The 21,857-nt window shown below is 35.2% G+C and overlaps 1 protein-coding gene across 1 annotated transcript in view; it reads right to left on the bottom strand.

Annotated features, from left to right (window-relative positions):
* Nucleotides 1-9,799, bottom strand: part of MIPOL1 (mirror-image polydactyly 1) — a 158,611-nt gene extending 148,812 nt beyond the window's left edge. Inside the window, exons 1-4 of the mRNA XM_013129022.3 lie at nt 9,773-9,799; nt 9,420-9,521; nt 8,622-8,683; nt 2,022-2,101 (exon numbers count right to left, since the gene is read on the bottom strand). Of these exons, the coding sequence (XP_012984476.2) occupies nt 2,022-2,101; nt 8,622-8,683; nt 9,420-9,521; nt 9,773-9,799 (271 nt within the window). The remainder of the gene's footprint in view (nt 1-2,021; nt 2,102-8,621; nt 8,684-9,419; nt 9,522-9,772) is intronic.
* Between the last annotated feature and the right edge of the window lie 12,058 nt (nt 9,800-21,857).

Consider the following 21,857-nt stretch of genomic DNA (forward strand, 5'->3'; position numbering starts at 1 on the left):
ACGTGCTTTACCATCCTTATTTTCTGACGAATAATTTAACCTCCAATATTTCAGTATATTACAAAAAAAATAAATAAATCAATAAGTCATTATAGAGTTATTCTAAAAACAGCCTTTACATTTCCAAGTGCGGAACAACTAGATACAGTACAGTACCAGCTGCAAAAAGGGAAGATAATATGGATGACAAAGCAAGTGGAACACAAAGAGGTATATGCTTCAATATAGACATTTAAGCAGAAGACTAAAAGTTACTTTGATTTAGTTCAATCTAGTTCAGTGAGAACATGCACCAGAATATATACGAAGGGCACATATTGAATATTATGTTGCTGTAATTTATCTATTATCTTTATGATAAGAAAATATAATTTATCTGCTAATACCCAAATAGAATTGTAAGGAAAAAGAAGTCTCATCCAAACCACTATGATGACATGAGATTTATCCATAATCCCCTTTTCTAACTTCCCTAGGAACAAAAGCATAAAGAATTTTGTGACCCATCAATAACTGATCTAAAAAAAGTATATAACTTCATTTTGTCCATATAACAACTATTATTGGATAGACAAATATGTGTTAGCTTGGAAGAAATAGCTTTCTAAACAGCACAAAATATTAACCTCATGCATCAGAAAAATAATACACTCAAAACTCAGTATCTACCCCTTTTTTAAAACATCTGTGAGCAGCAGCAGAATGCCATTTCTTGCAATTAGTCAGAAAATATTTCACAGAGAATCAGTTTATGGTATTCACTGTCCTACTTTGGAAAAGTTAACCTTTTGAACCATTCTGAGGGTATGCTGACCCCTAAAGGTCTAAAAATACTGAATATGATTAAGCCATTACACATTTTAAAAGTATAAATTGAGAGAGTACAATTCTCCACTAAGTTACTCCACTATGACTATTTTTACTTTCAGAGCATATGACTCAAAAACATTTTTAACTTCACTGAGTAATAGCTCAAAATTCCATGAAAAGGGGTCTACAAGTACTTCATTATACACAGTAATACAGATAGAAATTCCTTTACATATGTAGGAAATGCATCATCTCCAAGACAGTGTTTTCTTCTGCTAAAGAATAGTTTTCATGAGCATATTAACATTTATTATGTTTTAAGAAAGAACACATAGTATAAAATTACAAACAAGGAAATATACAAGATGCTATCAGACTCTAATACAGGAGGCACATTTGACATTGACACACCTATTCCTTGTTTGTTTGTTTGTTTTTAAACCTACAAATAGCCACTAACTGAAAAAAAAAACAAAAAAACAAAACACTGCTGAAAGTCTGCTTCCTGGTGTCATTCTCCTTCTTCAGCCTACATATTATTATCTAGCCACAAGCTACTTTCTGCCTTTCCTTCTGTAAAATCAGTCAGTCACATAATGTGTTCTCAAAGTCAGTGCTTTTGGTTTTTTTAAAATTTCTGCCATGAAACAGAGAAAAATGTATCCGAGAGCAAAATTTTAGTCATCAAAATATAAACCAGACTCTTCTATCCTGATAGAGATAAAGCTCCATGAACCATGGAAATTCCACGTTAACCAAGGTCCCCTTTACCATCAAGCTTACCTTACTGTCTATATTCAGCTGACGTAATAATGAGAAATTCATTAAAATTATTACATGGATTAATCATATTCTAGCAAGGCGCAAATAGCAAGAAAGTTACTTTAATACAGACTTTGGATTTGTTGTTAACCTATTAAGGAAAAAAAGATTGGAAAGTGCAATGTACAGAATAAGAATTTAAATTAATTTAAGATTTCTCAAAGTTATAAAAAAAAATCAACAACCTAGAAAATAAAAATAAAGCTGATGATTTACGTTCCTGTAGCTGCTCTCCTGTTACCCCAAATACTTAAGACGCAGTGTACGGTAGTTTTTTTTTCTTTTCTTCCAAAGTCAGTCATATATCGGCAAGAACAAATGCATTCCAGTCACTGCCTAGCACTGGTAGAACACCTGAGGTTCCCTATTAATATCTTAAAAGTCCTTACCATTTGACCAGTTCTCCATTTGTTCTTCTGAACTTGTTTGATCTGGCACTGAGTCCAGTTTTTGCTTAAAGGTTTCAGAGCTAAAATAAAGCAAATTCTAGATAAATAAACTTGAAACAATATAACACACCTATACTTTGCCTTCATTTGACAGAAAATTTGCAAGACAAATGATTTAAAAATATATATAGCAGGACAATAAACTTTGTATACTTTAATAGTCAGTACTAAATCTTATTTCTCAGTAAAATATTTTTTTTGTCCACATATCTGTATAATTTTTATAACAGTTTGGTTCAGCTTTCTGTTGCATGTAACATCTTCATTGAAAAATCTATTAGTTTGTCTTCTGGTTCTAGAGCCTGGTCTTGGAAGTGCATGCTGCTGAGCAGAGCCCAAATCACACTGAGTGGTCCCACTGGAAGCTACGAGACTGCATGCTTTGGTAATTATTTCAGATGGTTGTATGCACTTTATGACATTCTTTCTCCTGCTTTAATTTCCTGGATAAAATACAGGTAAAGCAGTCCATGACCACTCCAACTCTGAATTTGCAGGTTTTTCTAAATACTAAATAATCAATCCTAATATTTGCATACATATTGCTTCAGACCATACAGTTAATCACACAGTTGCAATATTTCATATAATCAAAGACGTTCAAGAAACAACCCTAAATACTCAAAAATAAGATGCATAGTAAAATGTTATGCTTATTGGGTAGCTTTTTCAGTTTAAAATATATGCTCTCCCGTATATAAAAAATTGAACTATATCCTATATCTCAAGGAAATCTAAGTTAATTTGTAATTACTAATATAGCAAGTTTACCACAAATTTTATTATTTACTCAAGTACCTGTTTTATAATGTATTGTATGAAGGAGAATTTTTCATCTTTAACTACATAGTTATGCTTATTTTGTGTGTTTTCACAGCTAAATTTTTTCTACATTTACTAAAAAGATACAATATGTGCTTTGAAGAGGCAATGGCTGGATCATGAAAATACCTAGAGTTGTGCTGATAAATGTAAACGTTAAAAAAAAAATAATTGAATTAAGTACACACTTTAAAATTCAAGCATATTATCCCAAGACATATGTTCTAAAGAATAATGCAGCAGAAGAAATTCTTTTCCTATACAACACCAAAAAGGCAGATGTTTTAGTTTTTATCTTTGAGACTGTAATCAACAAAATAAAAGTATAATTGTGCAAGCACTTAAGATTCAACCCTAACATATTAAGCATTCAAGAAATACATATTTAGCTCATATGGGCTGTTAACCATAAATGTACATGATAAAAAACAAATGTGCATTATTTGATGTCCTTAGGTCTTAACAAAAACAAGAAAAAAACAACTTCACCTCATATTGCAGAACTCTGAGTTCCTTACAAGAATCTCTCAAATGAAGCTGTACGTTTCTTTTTCAATTCTGTGTAACTGTGTTGATTTGGAGTTGGCAATCTTTTCCTAAGTTCCTCATTTACTTTTGGATTAGCTGAAAATATAGAAGGTTATTAATATCAAGAAATAGGTTTCTGTCAATGAAGCCATTTCCCTACATATTGCACAAAAAGGTTCATAATAATTGAAGTATTTTAATAAGATATTCATATAGCAAGACATGAAGAAAATATGGTATTTAATAACCTCTGGAGTATTTTAAAACATGTCTTAGGGCCTTAATGTGCCTAGTAATATACTATTTAAAACCATAATTTTATCCCTCCACAATATACAGTCATACTTCCTCGCCATTTACCCAGCTAATGAATGCCAGCAATTAGTAAAATGTAATCCCATTGCACAATCATTTTAATGCTTTTAGCACTCAGAAAAGTAAACACCAAATTAATACTGCTCAAGCCATATCAGATCCTAGTTGGAAGCAAGCAATTATAGTTCAGCTCCTCAGGTGTAATTAAATGATTGGAATGATTTAGTTCCATAAATGCAAGTTAATTCATAAGCAAGCAACAAATATACTGGGAGTAATTACAGGAAACATTGACAGTCTAAGCAGGGCATGTACCTCACGTGGGAAAATGCTGCCCTCTCCTGACAGTAATAGGCTATGGCACAGAAATTATTGGAAATTCTGTCAAGAGGCTTATTTTACAGACTTTGTCTCCATGGATGAAATATATTCTGCTAATTAATGAAATTTTCTGGTTTGCACATCCAGAAAATAAAAACATTGTTGGTATCAGATTAAAACAACCTAACGATCAAAGTCAAAAAGAGAAACTTATTGGGGCTCCCTCGGGTTTGCAATAATCTTTCCATAGTATTAAAAAAAAAAAGTTAGTAAACAGAATCACAAAATATTCCCAAAATATTCCATATATGAAGCATGTAAATAGCACTTTCTGAACACAAACGCTACAACAGGTATCTAATTTTTGCACAACACTTAGATATCATTCAAAATGTACTTTTACAGTAGGTACTTTAAACACAAGACATTTTTAGAACCAAAACTTATTGAACCATAATTATTCAGATAGACTTAAACTTTGCCTCATCCACAACAATCATAGCCTGGACATGAAGGTTTTACTGGGATGAATCTTCAGAAAAATTAAATACAATTATTTTAAAGCTTTACCTTAATTTGAAAACTATGTCAATAATCTATCTAATAATCAAAAGAAATGAAAGCTAGAGGTTAAAATAAAATATACTGGTTGACTGAGACAAAACTGAAAATAAGAAAATGAAATTGTAACCCAAAACCTAGAGTTAATTTTAAATCTAGAGTTAATTTCCTTATTCACTATTTCTTCAACCTGTGTTAGTGTTAAGACTACTGCTTGAACAACACATATAGCTAAAAATAAAATAAATTTGTCCTTACCTGTAGAATACACAATAATCATGTAAAATTCACACTAAACATTTAAGCACAAACCACCTACAAATATGAATATAAATTATTCAGTATGTTCCTACTAATGAAAGAAACCCCAGATGTACCTATTTAACCCTTTACAGAAATAACAAATACTTTCCAGTGCTGCATATAGAAACATGGGAGAAAATCACATCTTGTGGTCAGTATATGACTGTTTTCCACATAGGTAAACTGCCTGTAAGAAAGCTTGATTCAAAAGCACCTGATCACTGTAAAAACCTGAAAATGCTCCTTACCAATAGCACTTTGACATAAAAATATTTCTTTGTGACAGATCTCTGTGTATTTCAAAACAAACCCAAGCGATACACAAATACCTTCACTGTTTCGTTACCTACTGTGGAAATGAAATAAATTATTTTAAGAAGTCATATTATTAAAAGTTTAAAATGTACAGCACATTTGCTTTGCCCTTTCATGTCACAGTCCTATTTTTCTATTCAAACCTTGTACACTGCGAGTTAATTGCTTTTGGAAACTACTTATTATTCATGTAAAAATTAATGTGCCAATGTGTTTAAATCCTTTTAAATGACCATTCATGCATCTTTCTTCTTTAAGTACCAAAGAAATCTGTCAAAGATATCAATGCAAGATGGTCTTAGAGAAAGTTCCAATAAAGATTTTTTTCTGCTAACATAAGATTTTCATTTTTGTCAACTTTACTTAAATTCCATTAATTTTTTAAGCTGTTTTTAATAAATTCACAAGTAAAAAATTTTAGGCTCCATTGCCTGTCATTTGTGTTCCAGCTGACTTTATGAATATTAATAACAGTGTTATCCTGATTAAATAGGCTTCATATAAAATCCCTGTGAATCCTATAGCTCAGACATCTCATTTTTCCAACTCTTTATGAATTTGGATTCAGACATTAAACTGGAAAAAAACTTAAAAACAGATTCAATGGTACATTCGTGTACCCTTAAGCAAAAATTTAGATGTTCTAATGATTCAAATAATTAAAATAGATAGGACCACATATGGAGATTTCAGGCTTTCTGTAAACATGCAACATATTTTAACTCTAATGAAAATGTCAACACTTCACAGAACAAAGGATTAAGAATCTATTATGAAATAATAATAATGTCTGTCCTTATCCCTACCTTAAACAACAGATGATACGATCTTAATTCTTCATATATGGAGTGCTGATTTGCAGAAGTATTTCCCAAAGAGAAAGAAATTAGTGGATGCTTAATTACATAAGCATACACACAAAATACCTGAACATTCTAGTTTAGCATGGGTGCCCAGTGAAAAACAGCATTAACTTTTAATTGGTTTATACTTCAGCAAAAACAACCTTTTTCTACAGAATGTCAAATTGAAGTACACAAGAAATTTTAACATTATCCTATGAGATTCATGCAGTCACAGTTTGAAACTGTCAACTTCATTCCATGCTTGTACATTTCAATTATTTATATCTATGACAGTTAAAAATGGAAAACTAAGCTCACTGGACTGCCTTCAGTTTTTCATATAGTGCTAACTTCCTCACTCATTCAGGGATATATACTACAAAGATGGCCATCAAAATATTTTGCCTTCCAGTACCTGGAAATATGAATGGATTTCAGGAGAAAACAAAACTAAACAAAATAATGGCTTATTGAAAAGAGTTGCATTCCACTGCCAGTTCTATTTACTCATCAACACAAACACCTAAGAGAATTTAATAAAAACAAGAGGTATATAAAAATAACATACATCTGCAAGGTAAGAAGCATACAGTGCTTTACTTGTGCAACTCTGAACTGCTTTTATTACAGCTGTAGTGGTATTTCCACTTTCAGATGAAAAATCCCCCAGTGTCAGCAGAATATATATTATACAGGGAGTACCACACCATAACACCAACTTTCAAACATCTGTTGATGTTCAGAATCCTAAAGGCCATTGAGACCCTCCAATATAGAGCCCACATAACTGCAAAACTCTGTTCCTTTGTCTTGCCTTGACAGGTTTTGAAGACAACTACTGAATCATGGCCTTAGCCACAGCAACAAGAAATAAACACTTGCCAGCATCAACCAAATTCACCTCTTCTTCACAAAAAGCCCTCAGGTCTTGGGAGACCTTTTCCACAAGGATGGCTACCCCAACTTCCCTGTTCTGTTGAAACAAGAAACCAGTTCCCACCAGCAAGCCAGTCTTTGTCCGTTTTAATGGTGCAGTTGACAGTCACCATTGACAGTGCAGGGATGAAGCTAAGTAAGGGAGGGAACACCATATACTTTACAGATAGGGACATCACAAATTTTAGTATTATTTTCCTAAGATTAATTAGATTACCAGGATCTCCTAAAATATCCTGAAACGTTTTTCCTCAGGGCAAGTTAAACTAAAAAACAATTTAGGAGGGTACACTACACAGAAACCAGTTATCTTCTAGAAGTATTTCCCTAGGGAACAAACAGACAATTGTCTTACCCCACATGGATGCCAAGTTTTGATGCAATGATACACTCCTCCACAAAAGAGTCACATTTCTTCTTTAACTTAAGAAACTTTATGATAAATCAGAAATCTAAGACAAGCTAAGTTAAAATTAGTTTTTGGCAGTTATAAAAATGCCAAAGAATAAGTGAAATAACCACTTAATATATTTGTCAAATGAAGAATAACAGCCCTCTGTTAGATTCTTGATAGTTGTGAAATGAAACACACTTTGATACTGGATTACAGAGGTACTTATTTTATTGTATTCTGCTATTTTTATATGATTTTAAATACAAATAGCTCATGCAAAATATTGTTTCTTTTCAAAAGAATATAAGACATTGGTAAGTGGATAAACCCTATAAGTGGATAAATGCAGCATGAGTAGTACTTCAAATTTTAAATTCTAGCACTGCTGCTACAAAGACTTCAAGATTTTGGTTTATGGAAGTAACCATTATCTGGAAGCTTGATAAAAACATCTTCCCAAAGGGCAGAGACATCTAATAATCCCCGACTTCTCTCCCCTACTGATTCTTGGCCCAAAAGGAGATGAGACATTTGCAGCTGGTTTCAACTAACCAACATAAATCGGAAAAGACACAGAGAACCAGGGCTCAGGTATTTTTACTCTGCTATTACAGCAGCTTCTTCACATTCTTATTACAAAATTTGCATCTGATGCTTTTAACAATGGCATTCACTAAGTCAAAGAATGCTCATTCTATATGTCATGCTTTTGACAGAGGCAAGAGAGAAGGCATAAAAATGCAGTTTCAACTGGCTTACAGTAGGCTTTACCTATTTCTGAATTAAATTTAACTGGATAAAGGACATGAATGTTTCTCTTTTTTTTTTCTCCCTTACTTCTGCTACTAGTTCAGTGTCTTCGATTTTCTCTTTACACGTATCGGGATTTTTTTTATGTGCATATTAATCGCTAACAGCCCTGTATCATTTCTCCCCTCCATTATATTCTCTCCTTCCTATTAACCACTGTATTTTATTTATTAAACAAACTTCAGCCTGCTCTGTTCACTTCTTTCACAGTTTTTAGCTGTCCTTTGTTCTCCATTTCTTTCCTTTCTCCTTAGCTTTGCCTTTGCCTATTTTGACAATACATGCCTTTTCCTTATTCCCTTGCCCACCACCTCTGTGCAAGGTAAAGAAAACTGCAGAGGATCTTGTCAAAGACTGTTCTCTTTTTTTTTTTTCCCCAGCTTTTCTCACCTTGGAGTGTATTTTGTGAAGTGGTTTTCTTCTGCAACATCTCCATTAACATTATTTTCACTCTAATAATAAAATTATGATATGCTCTGTTCAAGTGTGGAATAGCCAATTCATTTAGCCATCCTTCAGGTTTGTTGTAAACACTTCACTAGTCTTGTAGCTCAGTTATCATATCATTATGCAGAACGGCTGAGGGAACTGGGGTTGTTTAGTCTGGAGAACACAAGGCTCAAGGGGTGACCCTATTGCTCTCTACAACTACCTGAAAGGAGGATGGAGAAAAGGGGTGACCGGTCTCTTCTCCCAGGTAACAAGCGATAGGACAAGAAGAAATGGCCTCAAGCTGTGCCAGGGGAAGCTTAAACTGGATATTATGAAAAATTTCTCTAGCAAAAGGGTGATCAGGTATTGCAATATGCTCCCCAGGGCAGTAGTGGAATCACTGTGCCTGGAATTGTTCAAATGATGAGACATGGTTTAGTGGTGGACTTGGCAGTCCTGGGGTAATAGTTGGACTTGATGATCTTAAAGGTCTTTTCCAACCTAGTTGATTCTAGGTTATAAATCATTATAGGCAGCCAGATGTCCATTTCTAAACAGTTTACAACCAGATTGTAATTTCCATAGCCTTTAAGGATAAACATGTATATTTTAAACTAGCTGTTGTCTTACCTAGAATCAAAAGAATAGGTAATACAGTATTTTAATAAAATCAGCAGTACATGGCAGTGAAGGCTACCTGCATGTTACCTTTGTCTTACAGCCAGCAGACAAAGGGAAGTGATTAATTTGCTTTACCTGGCACTTGTGAGACCACATCTGAAGTGCTGTATCCAGTCTGACCTTCTCATGGATATCCTGAAGCATGTCCAGCAGAGTGCCATGAAGAAGATTAGAGATCTGCAGCACATGACTTAAGAAGAATTTGAAAGAGCTAGCTGGTTTTAGTGAGAGAAGACTAAAAGGGGATTTTATTGGGTTTTAGATGTCTTGTAGGCAAATACAGAGAAGACAGATTCTTGTCTTGGAGACAAGTTGTAACACAGAAAACTCTAAGAATTTCACAGTGAAGAAGGAACAAGTTGTCCAGAGAGGTTAGAGAATCTCCATTTCTGAAGATGCTCAAAACTCATATGGATACAGCAACCTACCTGATCTAACTTTGGAGATGGCCCCATTCTGAGCAGAGGTGTGAACGAGTTGATATTCAGAGGTCACTTCCTGTCTGCCTCTTTTAGTATACTAAAGTTTGAAATAAAACAAAAACCCCTAGAACAATAAACTAAATTCTGAGTTGCCTTCTGCTTTACAGGGTAGGAGAGCAGGGGGGAAAAAAAACAAAACCAAGAACAAAACAGCAGTAAGGCACAAGCAAGGATGACTAACACGGCAGACAGGCAGAATGCCATCAGGGAGAAAACTGCAACAGCAGCATTGTCCCGAGCACCCCATTTGTTCCAGTTTACTACATGACAGGATTATGTGGCAGTAGGCCAAATGTCAAATGCTGGTTTGCACATCATCCTTCAGTAAATCAAAAGTGGACCAGTGATACAGATACTTCACCTGACTTTCTGAAAGCATTTGTCTCAAGCCCCACAAAATCCATGCCCCTCCCAAACTTAAGAAAAAGTCACTGTGACTAAAGAAGAAAAAAGCAAACTATGGAAATTATCCAAGAAACATTTGAGTCTACAGTGTTTATGTTTGCAAAATTCACTGTATAGTATATTCAACATCTTGAAATTCCCAAATCCCCAAATAATTTATCAGTTGCTAGCCTAGATTTTAGCATAAAAGCAAAAATAAAGTTACAGAACATTAAAGGCCCATAAGAATGAGAAGTGATAACTTAGTGCCAGATTCATAAACCACTAGCACAAGTAATAGCATTAAGCAGAAATTATATTTCTCTTGCCAAAAGCATTACAATTTAATTGTTCAGCTGCCTTCACAGAAAGAAAGATTGAACAGGGACTTAGTGAAGAAAAGGAGGCAACAAACCACACTAAAGCAGAGAAGTTAATTTATCCAGCCAACTCACATTCCTTAAAGAACATTCAAATAGCACAATTTTTCCTGACAGCAAACGCACCAAGAATAAAAAGCATAAAGGCTACATTGTGGATATTGGAGCCCAACCAAGAACTACCATGAGCACTGAACATGCAGAGGCCTGTCAGAAACGTGCCAACCTTTCAAGACCCAGTCCTTTGCTTGGGGACTGAGAGGGGCCCATCAGTCTCCCAAGGGAAATACAGCTGCACCAGCTATGCATCTGTCAAACCATTTCGAATGGTATGAAAACACAAATGCACCTCTGCTGCTGTCATAAACCAACATATTCAGTGCACTGGTTCTACCCCAGATTATTTATTCACTCAAATTCAACAGTGTACACTTCAGCTGCTGAAGAGAATCACATCACCTGAAATTTTACAGGCTAAAAAGTGCAGAGAAATAAAACACTGACTCCAGATCAGCCACATTTTTTCCTTATAAATGAATTAACTAAGTTGTAATTTTCTTAGATGACTACCTGAAGAGAAAGCTATCCTTTAACTAAAAGCATAATTACTGCCTAAACTACACTTGCACAGCAATGAGAGTACTGGAACATAGTGTTGCTCAGTTGTGAACACAGACATACATTGTGACTCAATAAACATAGTTTCTTCACAACTTCTGATTTAATTTTTTTTTTCATCTAGCAACTAGATCCAGTATGTAAGGCCTTCACTATGAGTAGTAGCTTTATCCCTTCAAGTAAGAAGTAACAGGAGTTACAGAGAACAGCACACTTGAGGACATATGTCCAAAGAACAGCAAAGCTGGTGAAGCGTCTATAGTACAAGTCCTGTGAGGAGTGGCTGAGAGAACTGGGGTTTTTTAGTCTGGAGAAGAGAAGGCTCAAGGGAGACCTTATTGCTTTCTACAGCTATCTGAAAAGAGGTTGCAGTGAGGCGTCAGCCTCTTCTCCCAAGTAACAAGCAATAGGATGGGAGGAAATGGCTTCTGCTTGCTCCAGGGGAGGTTTAGATTGGTTATTAGGAAAAAATCCTTCACCAAAAGGGTTACCAAGCATCGGAACAGGCTGCACAGGGAAGTAGTTGAGTCACCATCCCTGGAGGTACTTAAAAGATGTGCAGATGTGGCACACAGGGTCAGGGTTAAGCACTGACCTTGGCAGCATTAGGTTTACAGTTAGACTTGATGATCTTAAAGGTCTTTTCCAATCTAAAAAATTTTACAATTCTATGCATGTTACACTCTAACAACATTTTAGAGCATTTTCACTATCTATGTATTGGCTGTGCTTTACAACATGCTTAACATGTATGATATATGACATGGCCTATCATGTGTTATTGGTTTTTTAGGTATGATTATAGGCTAGTATTTTTAAAAACTTAATCCTTCCCTGAAATTTACTGCAACATCAAAGAAACCTGAAGATTTAGAAATTTAGAAACCTGAAAATTTAGAATAGCAAGCTACGCATCCAGAAATGGTCTTGGGACATCAGAGAAAAACCATATATTCTGAGGTGGGCCAGAACTTAAGGAGAATTGGAGACGAGTTAGTAAAATTTAAGTCTGTTGACAGTGTTTAGAATTTAACTGGAAGCTAAAAGTCGTGTAGGCTAAACCTGCAAACATTTAGCACCATGAAGTTATTGCACTGTTATCTGTTCTCGCACCAACAAAGGAAAGCACAAGATTAAAGGGGAATTGCCATTGACTCCAAATCAGTGTCATGCAGATGGTTAAAGAAACTACTACCAACCAACAAAAAAAACCCAACAAAAAACTTTAGCACTAGCTGAAGTTAAAGGCATTTAAATCATCAGTCACATTATCATGAACATTTCTGACAGTGGATCATTCTCCCTGGCAAATTCATGAAAGCAATGCAAACCATGACCATATACCAGCTTCCAAACCAAACTGCTGCAATATTTTTGTTTACATCAGGGGAAACAACACATGTCTCCTTTTAACCCTAGTTTGGAAAAGATCCCAAACCTTCTCTCAGCTGAAACTTACAAAAAAAAAAAAAAAATCTTCACCTAGTAGGAAGGAATTGCCTACTGGGGGACAGGGGGGGAATCTCCACCTAAAATGGTAACATTACAAACAATGGCGAAGTCAAAGAAAAATGTCTTCTAAAGCAAGGTGTAGGACAAATATAAGCACAGGCAGAAGTGTCAGATCATCCATAATGAAAGCTGCCATTTCTGTTCTTGTTCAGCCAATGAGAGTCCAGCTTGTTTTCTGAAATATGAACTTGAATACATAGATCATTCTCATGCCTCAATCTTGTAATAATTTATAATAATATACACATCATTACAGGGAATGAGATAAACATCACAGGGAATAAAGAAGATGGTCAGACTTATAACAAACATTTCTTTCCTGGGTTTTGAAAAAAGGTAATTTTGAACCCTCAGTAAGAACATTATTCTGGCAAAACCATCAAAGTAATTTACAGTGAAGAAGCCTTAAAGAATTACACTGAGAACATAAGCTACAAAGAGGGTCATACAAGTTGAGGATTTCACAACTGAGAGAAAACGTTCTTCTTAGGGGTTCTGAGCCTTAAAGTAAGATTCTTGCCACACAAACAAATGAAAAAAAAAATAAAAAAGTCCTGGAATAAATCAAGACCTAGGATTACCTAGCCAGTTTCAGTAAGATTATTCTCTTCATCTTTCTGTGAAAAGGAACAGATGGATATTCTCTTCTTTCTCAGTCTCATCTTAAATTCAGGTATCTTGCATTCATGATCCCTTGATTCATCAAGCTATGTTATTGTTTTCATTGCCAAAACATTTGACACCAGAGGTGAAAAGAAGAAACTATGTAAGGCTGCAGAGAGCTGAGACAGCAGCTGAATCTTGGCCCCACACCAGTTATTCCTGGGTGGAGCAAAGGAGCTCTAAATCCACTTGCTAGATGAAGGAGGAAAAATCCTTCCTTAGCACTTCTGAAAACCAGGCTTATTCTGATAACTGCTCTCTCTTGCACATAATTGTGCTGAACAGTTTGAGGCTTGTTTGTCAGAGATTCCAGGCATTTCAAGTTGCGCTTCTTGTCATCCATAAAAAATAAAAATCAAGACTTTATAGTTACAGAAGTATAGATAAAACACAAAATTAAAAAATGGGAAAACCTGACCAATAGTTCAAATATTCAGAACAACTCTGAAGACATTCTCAGATACTGTGAGGCTTCAAGACTGTAGACTCCACAGTTTCATAACCCATTTCATGTTGAAGAAGCACCTAAGTTAAGATACATGCACTACAATGGCTTCTGTGCCTTATCATAGTACTAGAAAAAGTCCTAAATAGCTTCCTATTTCACAGTCATACTGGGAGGAAAGGAGGAAGTCTTTTATAATATTTCTTAAAACACATGAATGAAAGCAACTATGTTTTAAATGTTTTGTGTTTATGATCCCTTGATGTCGGAAGCAAATCTTATCTTCAACATAAAAAAATCTCCAATGTAAAAAAAGGAATAATTTTCCTGACAAAGTTATGCCACTTTGACACTGCTTTTGAAGTAGTCTTCAGTATTCTTTTAATTTCAAGATTTTCAAGCCACAACATCTGATCAACTATTTCCTTTTGTAAAAGTCTTATGCCAGTAAGTCACAGCACTCTTTCATTTACTTCTTATCAAAAGGAAGAATTTCACTGTACTCAACTCTTCAGCTGGACTGTGCATATGTTGAGCAGACTGGCTTGGAAAAAGGTTGCAGTTTTTGCTGTAACTTCATTTATTATAATATGTTGTTCCTGCCTGGAAACGGTTAAGTGAGTTTATTTTATTCATCACTGAACTTCACTGAGGTGTAAGGTCATTTGTGTTTTTATCAAAAATACAAAAAAAAAAAAACAAGAAAAAAACCCAAAACCCACCACTACCACCAAAAAAAAAAACCACCCCACAACAAAACAACAAAAAACAACCAACCAACCCCCAAAAACCCAACCAAAACTTAACATAAGACTTAAAAGTTTTTTCTCCAGTGCTTTCAGGACGGGCTGAAAAACACACCTACTTTCAGACATCCATTAATAGACACGTCCCTAAAAACCTGTTTCTCAAGACATTTGAGAAGTCCAGAGACCCTACAAGTAGCAAGCTCATGCTCCAATCACATTTTTTTTTTAGTCAGATGAGATATATGGCTTTGTTTCAAACATTTTGGATAACATTAGTTAATTTTTATGAACTTTATAACTGGGGTTTAACACTAGTCTGAATTAATTTCTATTTCAATTGGAACAAAATTTTTCTTTCATTTACAGTATCACATTCCTGTATTAGTAAACAGTAACAATTTTACATAGAATTGTATTACATAGGGTTACAGTTAAAAATACACAAACATAACCCTCCATCACTGGGCTGTTTGTATTATACATGGGACTTGTAAGAGCTGATCTTTCTAATGGATTGAGTGGCTGTATTATTGGAAAGAAATTGCAATATTTAATAATAAATGGGTTCTCAATAAAATATCTGATTTGACTGAGGGCTCTGTAAGAGAACTAAATTTTAAGATAAATTAGAAAGTATATTACACCAAGTAGAAAACAAGCTACTGGGCAGATATAACTGGAGGGGAACCTCAGTATCATAACAGCATACACTATTATTAGTAAGTTTTCTCTCATAAGTGCAAGACAGCAAATGTTTGCCAAAAGAATTTTACATCCAGGAGGGTTTTTGAAATACGAAAGATACTTTTAAACTATGAAGAGAATTATAATTTTTGCCTAATATTTAGTAACCTTCAGACACTGTAATTCCACTTCAGATCCTAGAAAAACATTCTGGAGACAAATATTAGTCTACCACTGGATAGTGAAGTGGAGGAACAAAATTACATTTCAAGGGGAAACTGTTAATTAGAGTTACCTTGTACACCTGCACAGCAGTCACCTTCAGTACAGTGTGAGAAAGTGTTACACCCCACAACTGTGTTTATTCTTGCTATGATCAAATTCTGAGTCCATAAAACAAGAAGCTGAAGTTTGCTCCCAGGCATATTTATATCATGCTACTGCAGTGCAAAAACCCTAACTTAAACATCTTTAACTGGTTGACCACACATCCTCGTATAAGAGAGTCTCTTGATGCATCCACTGAACCCTAGTCCATAAAAATTGTAACAAAGGAATCCTTAGGGGGTGCTTCATTCTTTTACATTGCTGGTGTGCCATGACCAAATTAGTGGACTGGGTGCACTAGTAGTGCCCTTTCACAGTTGTATTGCCTCAGAAATGTTCTCATTATGAATCTGTAAGAAATCCCATTTTATCAAAACATGAAAGGTGAATGTACTTTCACAGAGAGCTGTATTTCCGTACCTGTCCTTCTGCTGTTTAATCAGTATTTGCCATTTGGAAAGAAAGTTTGATCACATGAGAGGCAGACCTCAGCAAAGCAAATGAAAGTTGCTGAGCTACTGCTATGCAGAACCTTACCGAATTCTACACTAGAACTTTGTACTTGTTAATCTATTTGTTATGCAAACCCTTTTACCTCACAGCCTAACTGACAAACCAAAGCAGATCCTGACCCTGTCACAGTGGCACTTCCTTTTGCTGAAATGGAACAAGTTACAAGTTTAGAAACGACAACTTCTGAAGAAAGCAAAAGGCCATTTGTAATCCCAGCACTTATCTAGAAGAGCTGTTCAGTGACACCTGATCAGCACCCTAGGGCTTGTTCATTGCCACTACTTTGATCTAACTTTAGGTAACTGCAGCAAATTACTGACCTCAGTGACACTGGTACTTTGACAGAACCTCAGAAAACCTGAAGTCTGTAAGAAGCAACAGATGTAAAACTGTTTCTGAATAATAAAGGCAGCTGATTAAGACTTGCTTGGAACCCAGAATTTCTGAAAACCACCCAGCTTGACAAAATACCTGTCAGGTTTAGCAGCATTTTTTGTGAAGTGGCTGCTATATCAAGAAGTCTATTTCTTATCACCCTAGGACTCAGAAGCTCCAACACACTATACATGGAATAACCTGTCACTGAATGCTAAACCTCATTTGTTAAATATTTGTGGCAAAATGAGCAGCAGTCATTTAAGTTGATACCTACCTGTATCAAATTTCACCTTGCAATTTGTTTACTTAGATAATTTTCTTCAGTTCAGACTGACAGTCACCTGAGGTACCTGAGATTAATCCACCTCCTTAGAGGGTAAAATCATCAACAACATCAATTCTCTGGGAGGACCTAGAATCCATTTTATTGTCCTGCCAAATCTGAAAACCAGCTAAATTTCCTTCAAGACACACCAGAAATCCTATTCTGGATAAAATAAGCCTTCCTAATAGAAGATACTCCTGATAGAAGCAATTTATTACAGAAATGTTTTCTCAAATCAAGGGATCAATTGTCTACACAGCATTTGGATCCCATCAACAACATCTCCAGCACAAACAAGGCCATTTGAATGGGGATATTCTAATTTCTCAATGTTACTGCAGCAACAATTCCATGCATTAATCTGTTTTTAACAATGACATATTAATTTGGCTACAGATAATACATGGGAGGATGCTGAGAATGTTAATACCTATTCACTCAACTGAAAATCAAAAATACTCAAAGTTCTAATAATATAGTGCAAGTATAAACAAAGTGCTTATCAGTTTCATTTTATTCACTTGGTACTTCACATAGTAGCAATGTGTTTTGCATGTGAAGGGGTTTCCATTTACTGACCTTGGCATTCATAAGGACCATACTGTGATTTACATTGAAAATTCCAAGCCTTTATCTGATCTTATAAATAAATGTAAAATACATAAAACAATTATCCTAGTGTAAAATTGAATTTTATCTCTCTGTAACCAGCTTTTGTCTATGCTACGTATTTCTATGTTTGAATACAATTCAAAATTAATAATAGGTATAATTTATTTTCTGACTTTTCATTATCTTGACATTTAAAAAATCTTTCTTTTTTATATACCTAGGCTTTAATTTTATCTAGGGCTTCAACCCCAAGTTCCTTTTTAGACATGTACAATGTGTCTTACAGAATATCTGTTCAAGGGATAAGCCTGCTCAAAGAAAAGATCGGCCATTTAGCAGACCAAAAGAAAACCAGTATAAAGAAATAAAAATATTCTGTAACAAAGAAAAATACCAGATTAGGAGAGAAAATGCAGTTCTGCATGTAAATGACAGGAAAACATGTATTAGAAGAAACCACAAGTTACAGTGAAGAATTAGAAGTAGAAAGTAGAGTTCAGAAGTTGGTGGTTCAGAATAACACACAACTTAAATTTTTTATGTTTTTTTTTTGATGGCTGTAGAAGATAACCAAGAAAGCCTCTTTTCTACTAAAGGGCAGTCACAACTTTACATTGAATGCCATAGCTTTAGCAGTTTAATATAGAGATTAGTCTAACCTGGACATAAGCTTTTCAGTGGTTCATAAAAAAAAAATCACTTTTACTAAGCAATTTTGGGGGCTTAAGTATAAATTATGCAAATGCACCAACCTAACAAAATACTTTATTTTCTTAGCACAGTTAATTAACATCACTTTGACTAACCATTCCCAGTGTTCTACTACCTCAGACATATGTATGTTGACTTCAAAGAAAGTCAAATGCATCTCAAGTCCTCAGTACCACGCAGGCCCAAGTATACTTTGTATGGAAGTGCTATAGTTTACACAGAAACTTTCTTTTGAGGAAAACAAAAGGCTCAGAATTAGAGAAGGTCAGGGAGAAAAAAAGAAATAGAAAAACACCAAGAAAAATTTCTTTTTTCCAAGGTGCAGATATGCAACAAAAGCAAGGAGCCCAATTCAGCCACTCTACATGTACACAAATACACACAGTAATGCATGCAAAAATATTCCAAAGATACTTTGGTGAATAAATACAAAGAATGGCAAGCTATATAGGCCGATAGCAAAATTGCCACTTATCATACAGGGTAAGCAGAAGTCCACAAGCCCGGCTGTTCCACACGACACCAGACTGGCCACACCAGTGCCGTGTTCGCACTAGCAGCAGGATTCTTTCACGTCTGCAGCAAATGAAGCTGCTCACTGGGCTTTTGTGATTAGAGGAGGAATCTCATAACCATGGTGGTCTATGTAGTAGTCTTGTAGTAAAAGACGACTACAAAAAAAGACTAGTAGTCTACAAGTAAAAACAGCACATCCCAAAATGAGTAGCCCTTGGTCTGAAGTGGCTCTGGTCAGGATGGGGCATGTTTAGGAAGCAGTCCCTTGAATACCTTGTGATAAATGTATGTGGAGAAAATAAGATGAAAGAACTCTGCAGTTAACTGAATAAAGGTTAAGGAAAACAAACAGTATTTTTTCAGCTTAGCATTTGTTTGTGAACTGCTGGTGCAATGCTATGCTTGACAGAAAAGCTATGACGTTTTTGGTTGCTTGACAAGACAATCTACAAGCTTGAATGAAATGTTCAGCTTAAAGAATTAGAATAAATCTGATGACTGATGTGCTACTGAATGTGACAGACTGTCATCTGTTTTAAAGAGGATCTCTGTAGGATGTACTGAAAGTAATTTTTTTCCATTACCTTAAACATACTAAGACTTTTTCCAATGAATTCTATTAATCTATTAAAACACAAGATCTTCTCAAACTCTTGCCATTTCAATAAAATAATGGAATAGCTAATTGGTTTACTTGCCTAATTAATTCATGCTGACACTGTACTTCTGATTGACATCCAGTCCACAAAAGCCTACAATAAGAATTATTACTTTTACTTCCCAAATTAACTACAAAATTATAAGATATGAGCAATAAGTGATTAAAGGAGCTTAACTGAGCCCAATTCATGTACAGAGTTCCATATATAGAAATACCAAATTATTTATCTGTTATCAAAGCAACTAAATACATTCTTAAATGAGTCAGGAAAAAAATTAATAGTACCTTTTTCCTATTACCAGCAGATTTTATAAAAAATAGGTACAGGCATTGTTCAATAGCTTTTTAAAAATCAAGAAAAAAATTAACAGAAGCCCTACAGTGAAACAGTACTGAAACAGGTAGCAATAGATTGGAAGACATAAACTCTAGTTTTAATTTGGGAAAATCCCTAAAGATCTAAATACATTATTTTAAATATATGACAGCATCACGGAATGGTTTGGTTTGTAAAGGACATTAAAGAGAAACTTATTCCAACCCCCCTGCCTTGCTCAGGGACGCTTTCCACTAAACCAGCTTGCTCCAAGCCCCATCCATCTGACCTTGAACACTACCAGGAATGGGCAACCTGTTACAGTAACTCACCATTCTTACTGTGAAGAATTTCTCTCTCACATCTAATCTAAATATACATGCACAAATACACATACTTGTATAAACAATGTAAAATCCAATAAAAAATTCTGGAAGGCAATTTGTGCTATTTCAAAAAACATACAAGCATCAAAACCCTTGCAAAGGTCTAGGCTCAAATAGGAATATCTTTCCTTTATCAGACTGTAAACAGTTCCTGTGGGAATTACTGAGGTGCTTTACCATCTCCTGGAGATGATGACTCAAATCTGTCCTACAAACAAAAAATAAAGAAAAAGGGATTTAGTGACATCCACCTGGAATGTGTGCCTTAGATACAGGGAGCAGGCAAAACTGCTCATAGGTGGATAAAGAGCAATAACATCAGTCTGAACCACACTGCATTTACCAACCTGAACAGGGAAGCCAGCACAACTGTCCAGCTTGTACAATCCATTTCTAAAAAGGAATGAAAATCAAACCATCATCACAGTAACTCAAATCTTTGAAAAGGCTATGTGTCACAGATGCACACCATTTAAGATATTTTAGCTACTAGATGAACTTCCCCCTTAGTTGGTTAATTTATGTTCAACTAAAATTTCATATCACACATTTCTAAAAACAGAATAGTCCATATTGTTTAGCTCATAAATGTCAGTGTTAGACCAATTTGCTTTGGTCATTTCTCTTACTGCTTTACAAGAGTACCACCACTACTAGTAATTAGCCCAGCAGGAAACCTGTACCTAGGCATGGACCAGATTGCAAGCATGTACTGCCAGAGCAGAGAATTAGTATTCTGAAAGATGCATTACATTAGAGCTAGTGAGCTTATGTGTCTGAACGAATGTTAAACTCAGAATATTAAAGCTTTGCCCAGTCCTGCTGCTAAGATGCAAATTTAAGCTATAAGAAGTTCAAGAACCTCAGTCAAAATAGTTTTGCTTGTAAGACTAAAGTTGTCTAGGTGTCCCATCTCCTCTCCATTTGCAGTCAGAAACCACACACGTCCTCAGAAGACAACAGATCTTTTTCAATCAGTTATAGCTGATAAATGCTATAAATAAATTTGTTTCAGTTACCAGATGAGATCTTTTGGATCAAGAGAAATTGAACCAGAGCCTAGAAGCCCTGATTCTTCCTGAAGCTTTTCAAAATTCCTAGCTCTACACTTCTATCATTTTCCCTGGGTCAAAATATCAGACCTCACTACAACCTCTGCTATTCAACCTGCATTGTGCTTCCCTGCTAAATGCTTCAGGCACTACATAAAATCTCTCAAATGAGTCAGGTGCTGATACACAAGGAATGCTGAACATGCACAGAGGTGGTCTCCACTTTCTCCAGGGCAACTGCCAAATTCAACTGATGCATCAAGCACAGAAAAACATCTGTTATCAGTCATCTTTTCATGATGTTCTCTATGCACCGGCAGGTGCAAGGCTTGCTGCTTCTGTGTTTTGTTTTTAAAAAACATTTTAAGGCCAAGTTTAATGAAGGCTTGGTTTTTATTAACCCCAACTTTTTAATGACTAGTAAACTTACCCTGTTGATTCTACCAGTTATTTCATGCTTCATACAAGATTATTAAGCTCCTCTTTTGCTTCTAAGGGCAAACATTCATTGGAATGTAATTTTCTGGGCATTTTGTTTTTTCAGCTCTACCCTGTAGCAGAAAGCTTTACCATCAAACTTGTCCTGAAAAAGCTTCCTCCTCTCCAAATACAATGTTCCTTTAAGAACATGAGCTAAAACTCTGTAACCATTCCCTTGAAGGGCAAAAAAAGCTATTTTTATAAACACATCAAATATTTATATTCCTCTACAGCTTCCTTTCTGTGCTAATATCACTGCTTCTGTTAGTAGCTAAATAAAAATTCAAATAACACAAAAACATGGCTACTCTAACAGTGT

The sequence above is a fragment of the Melopsittacus undulatus genome, chromosome 4 (genome assembly GCF_012275295.1).
Source record: "Melopsittacus undulatus isolate bMelUnd1 chromosome 4, bMelUnd1.mat.Z, whole genome shotgun sequence".
NCBI classification, from domain to species: Eukaryota; Metazoa; Chordata; class Aves; order Psittaciformes; family Psittaculidae; genus Melopsittacus; species Melopsittacus undulatus.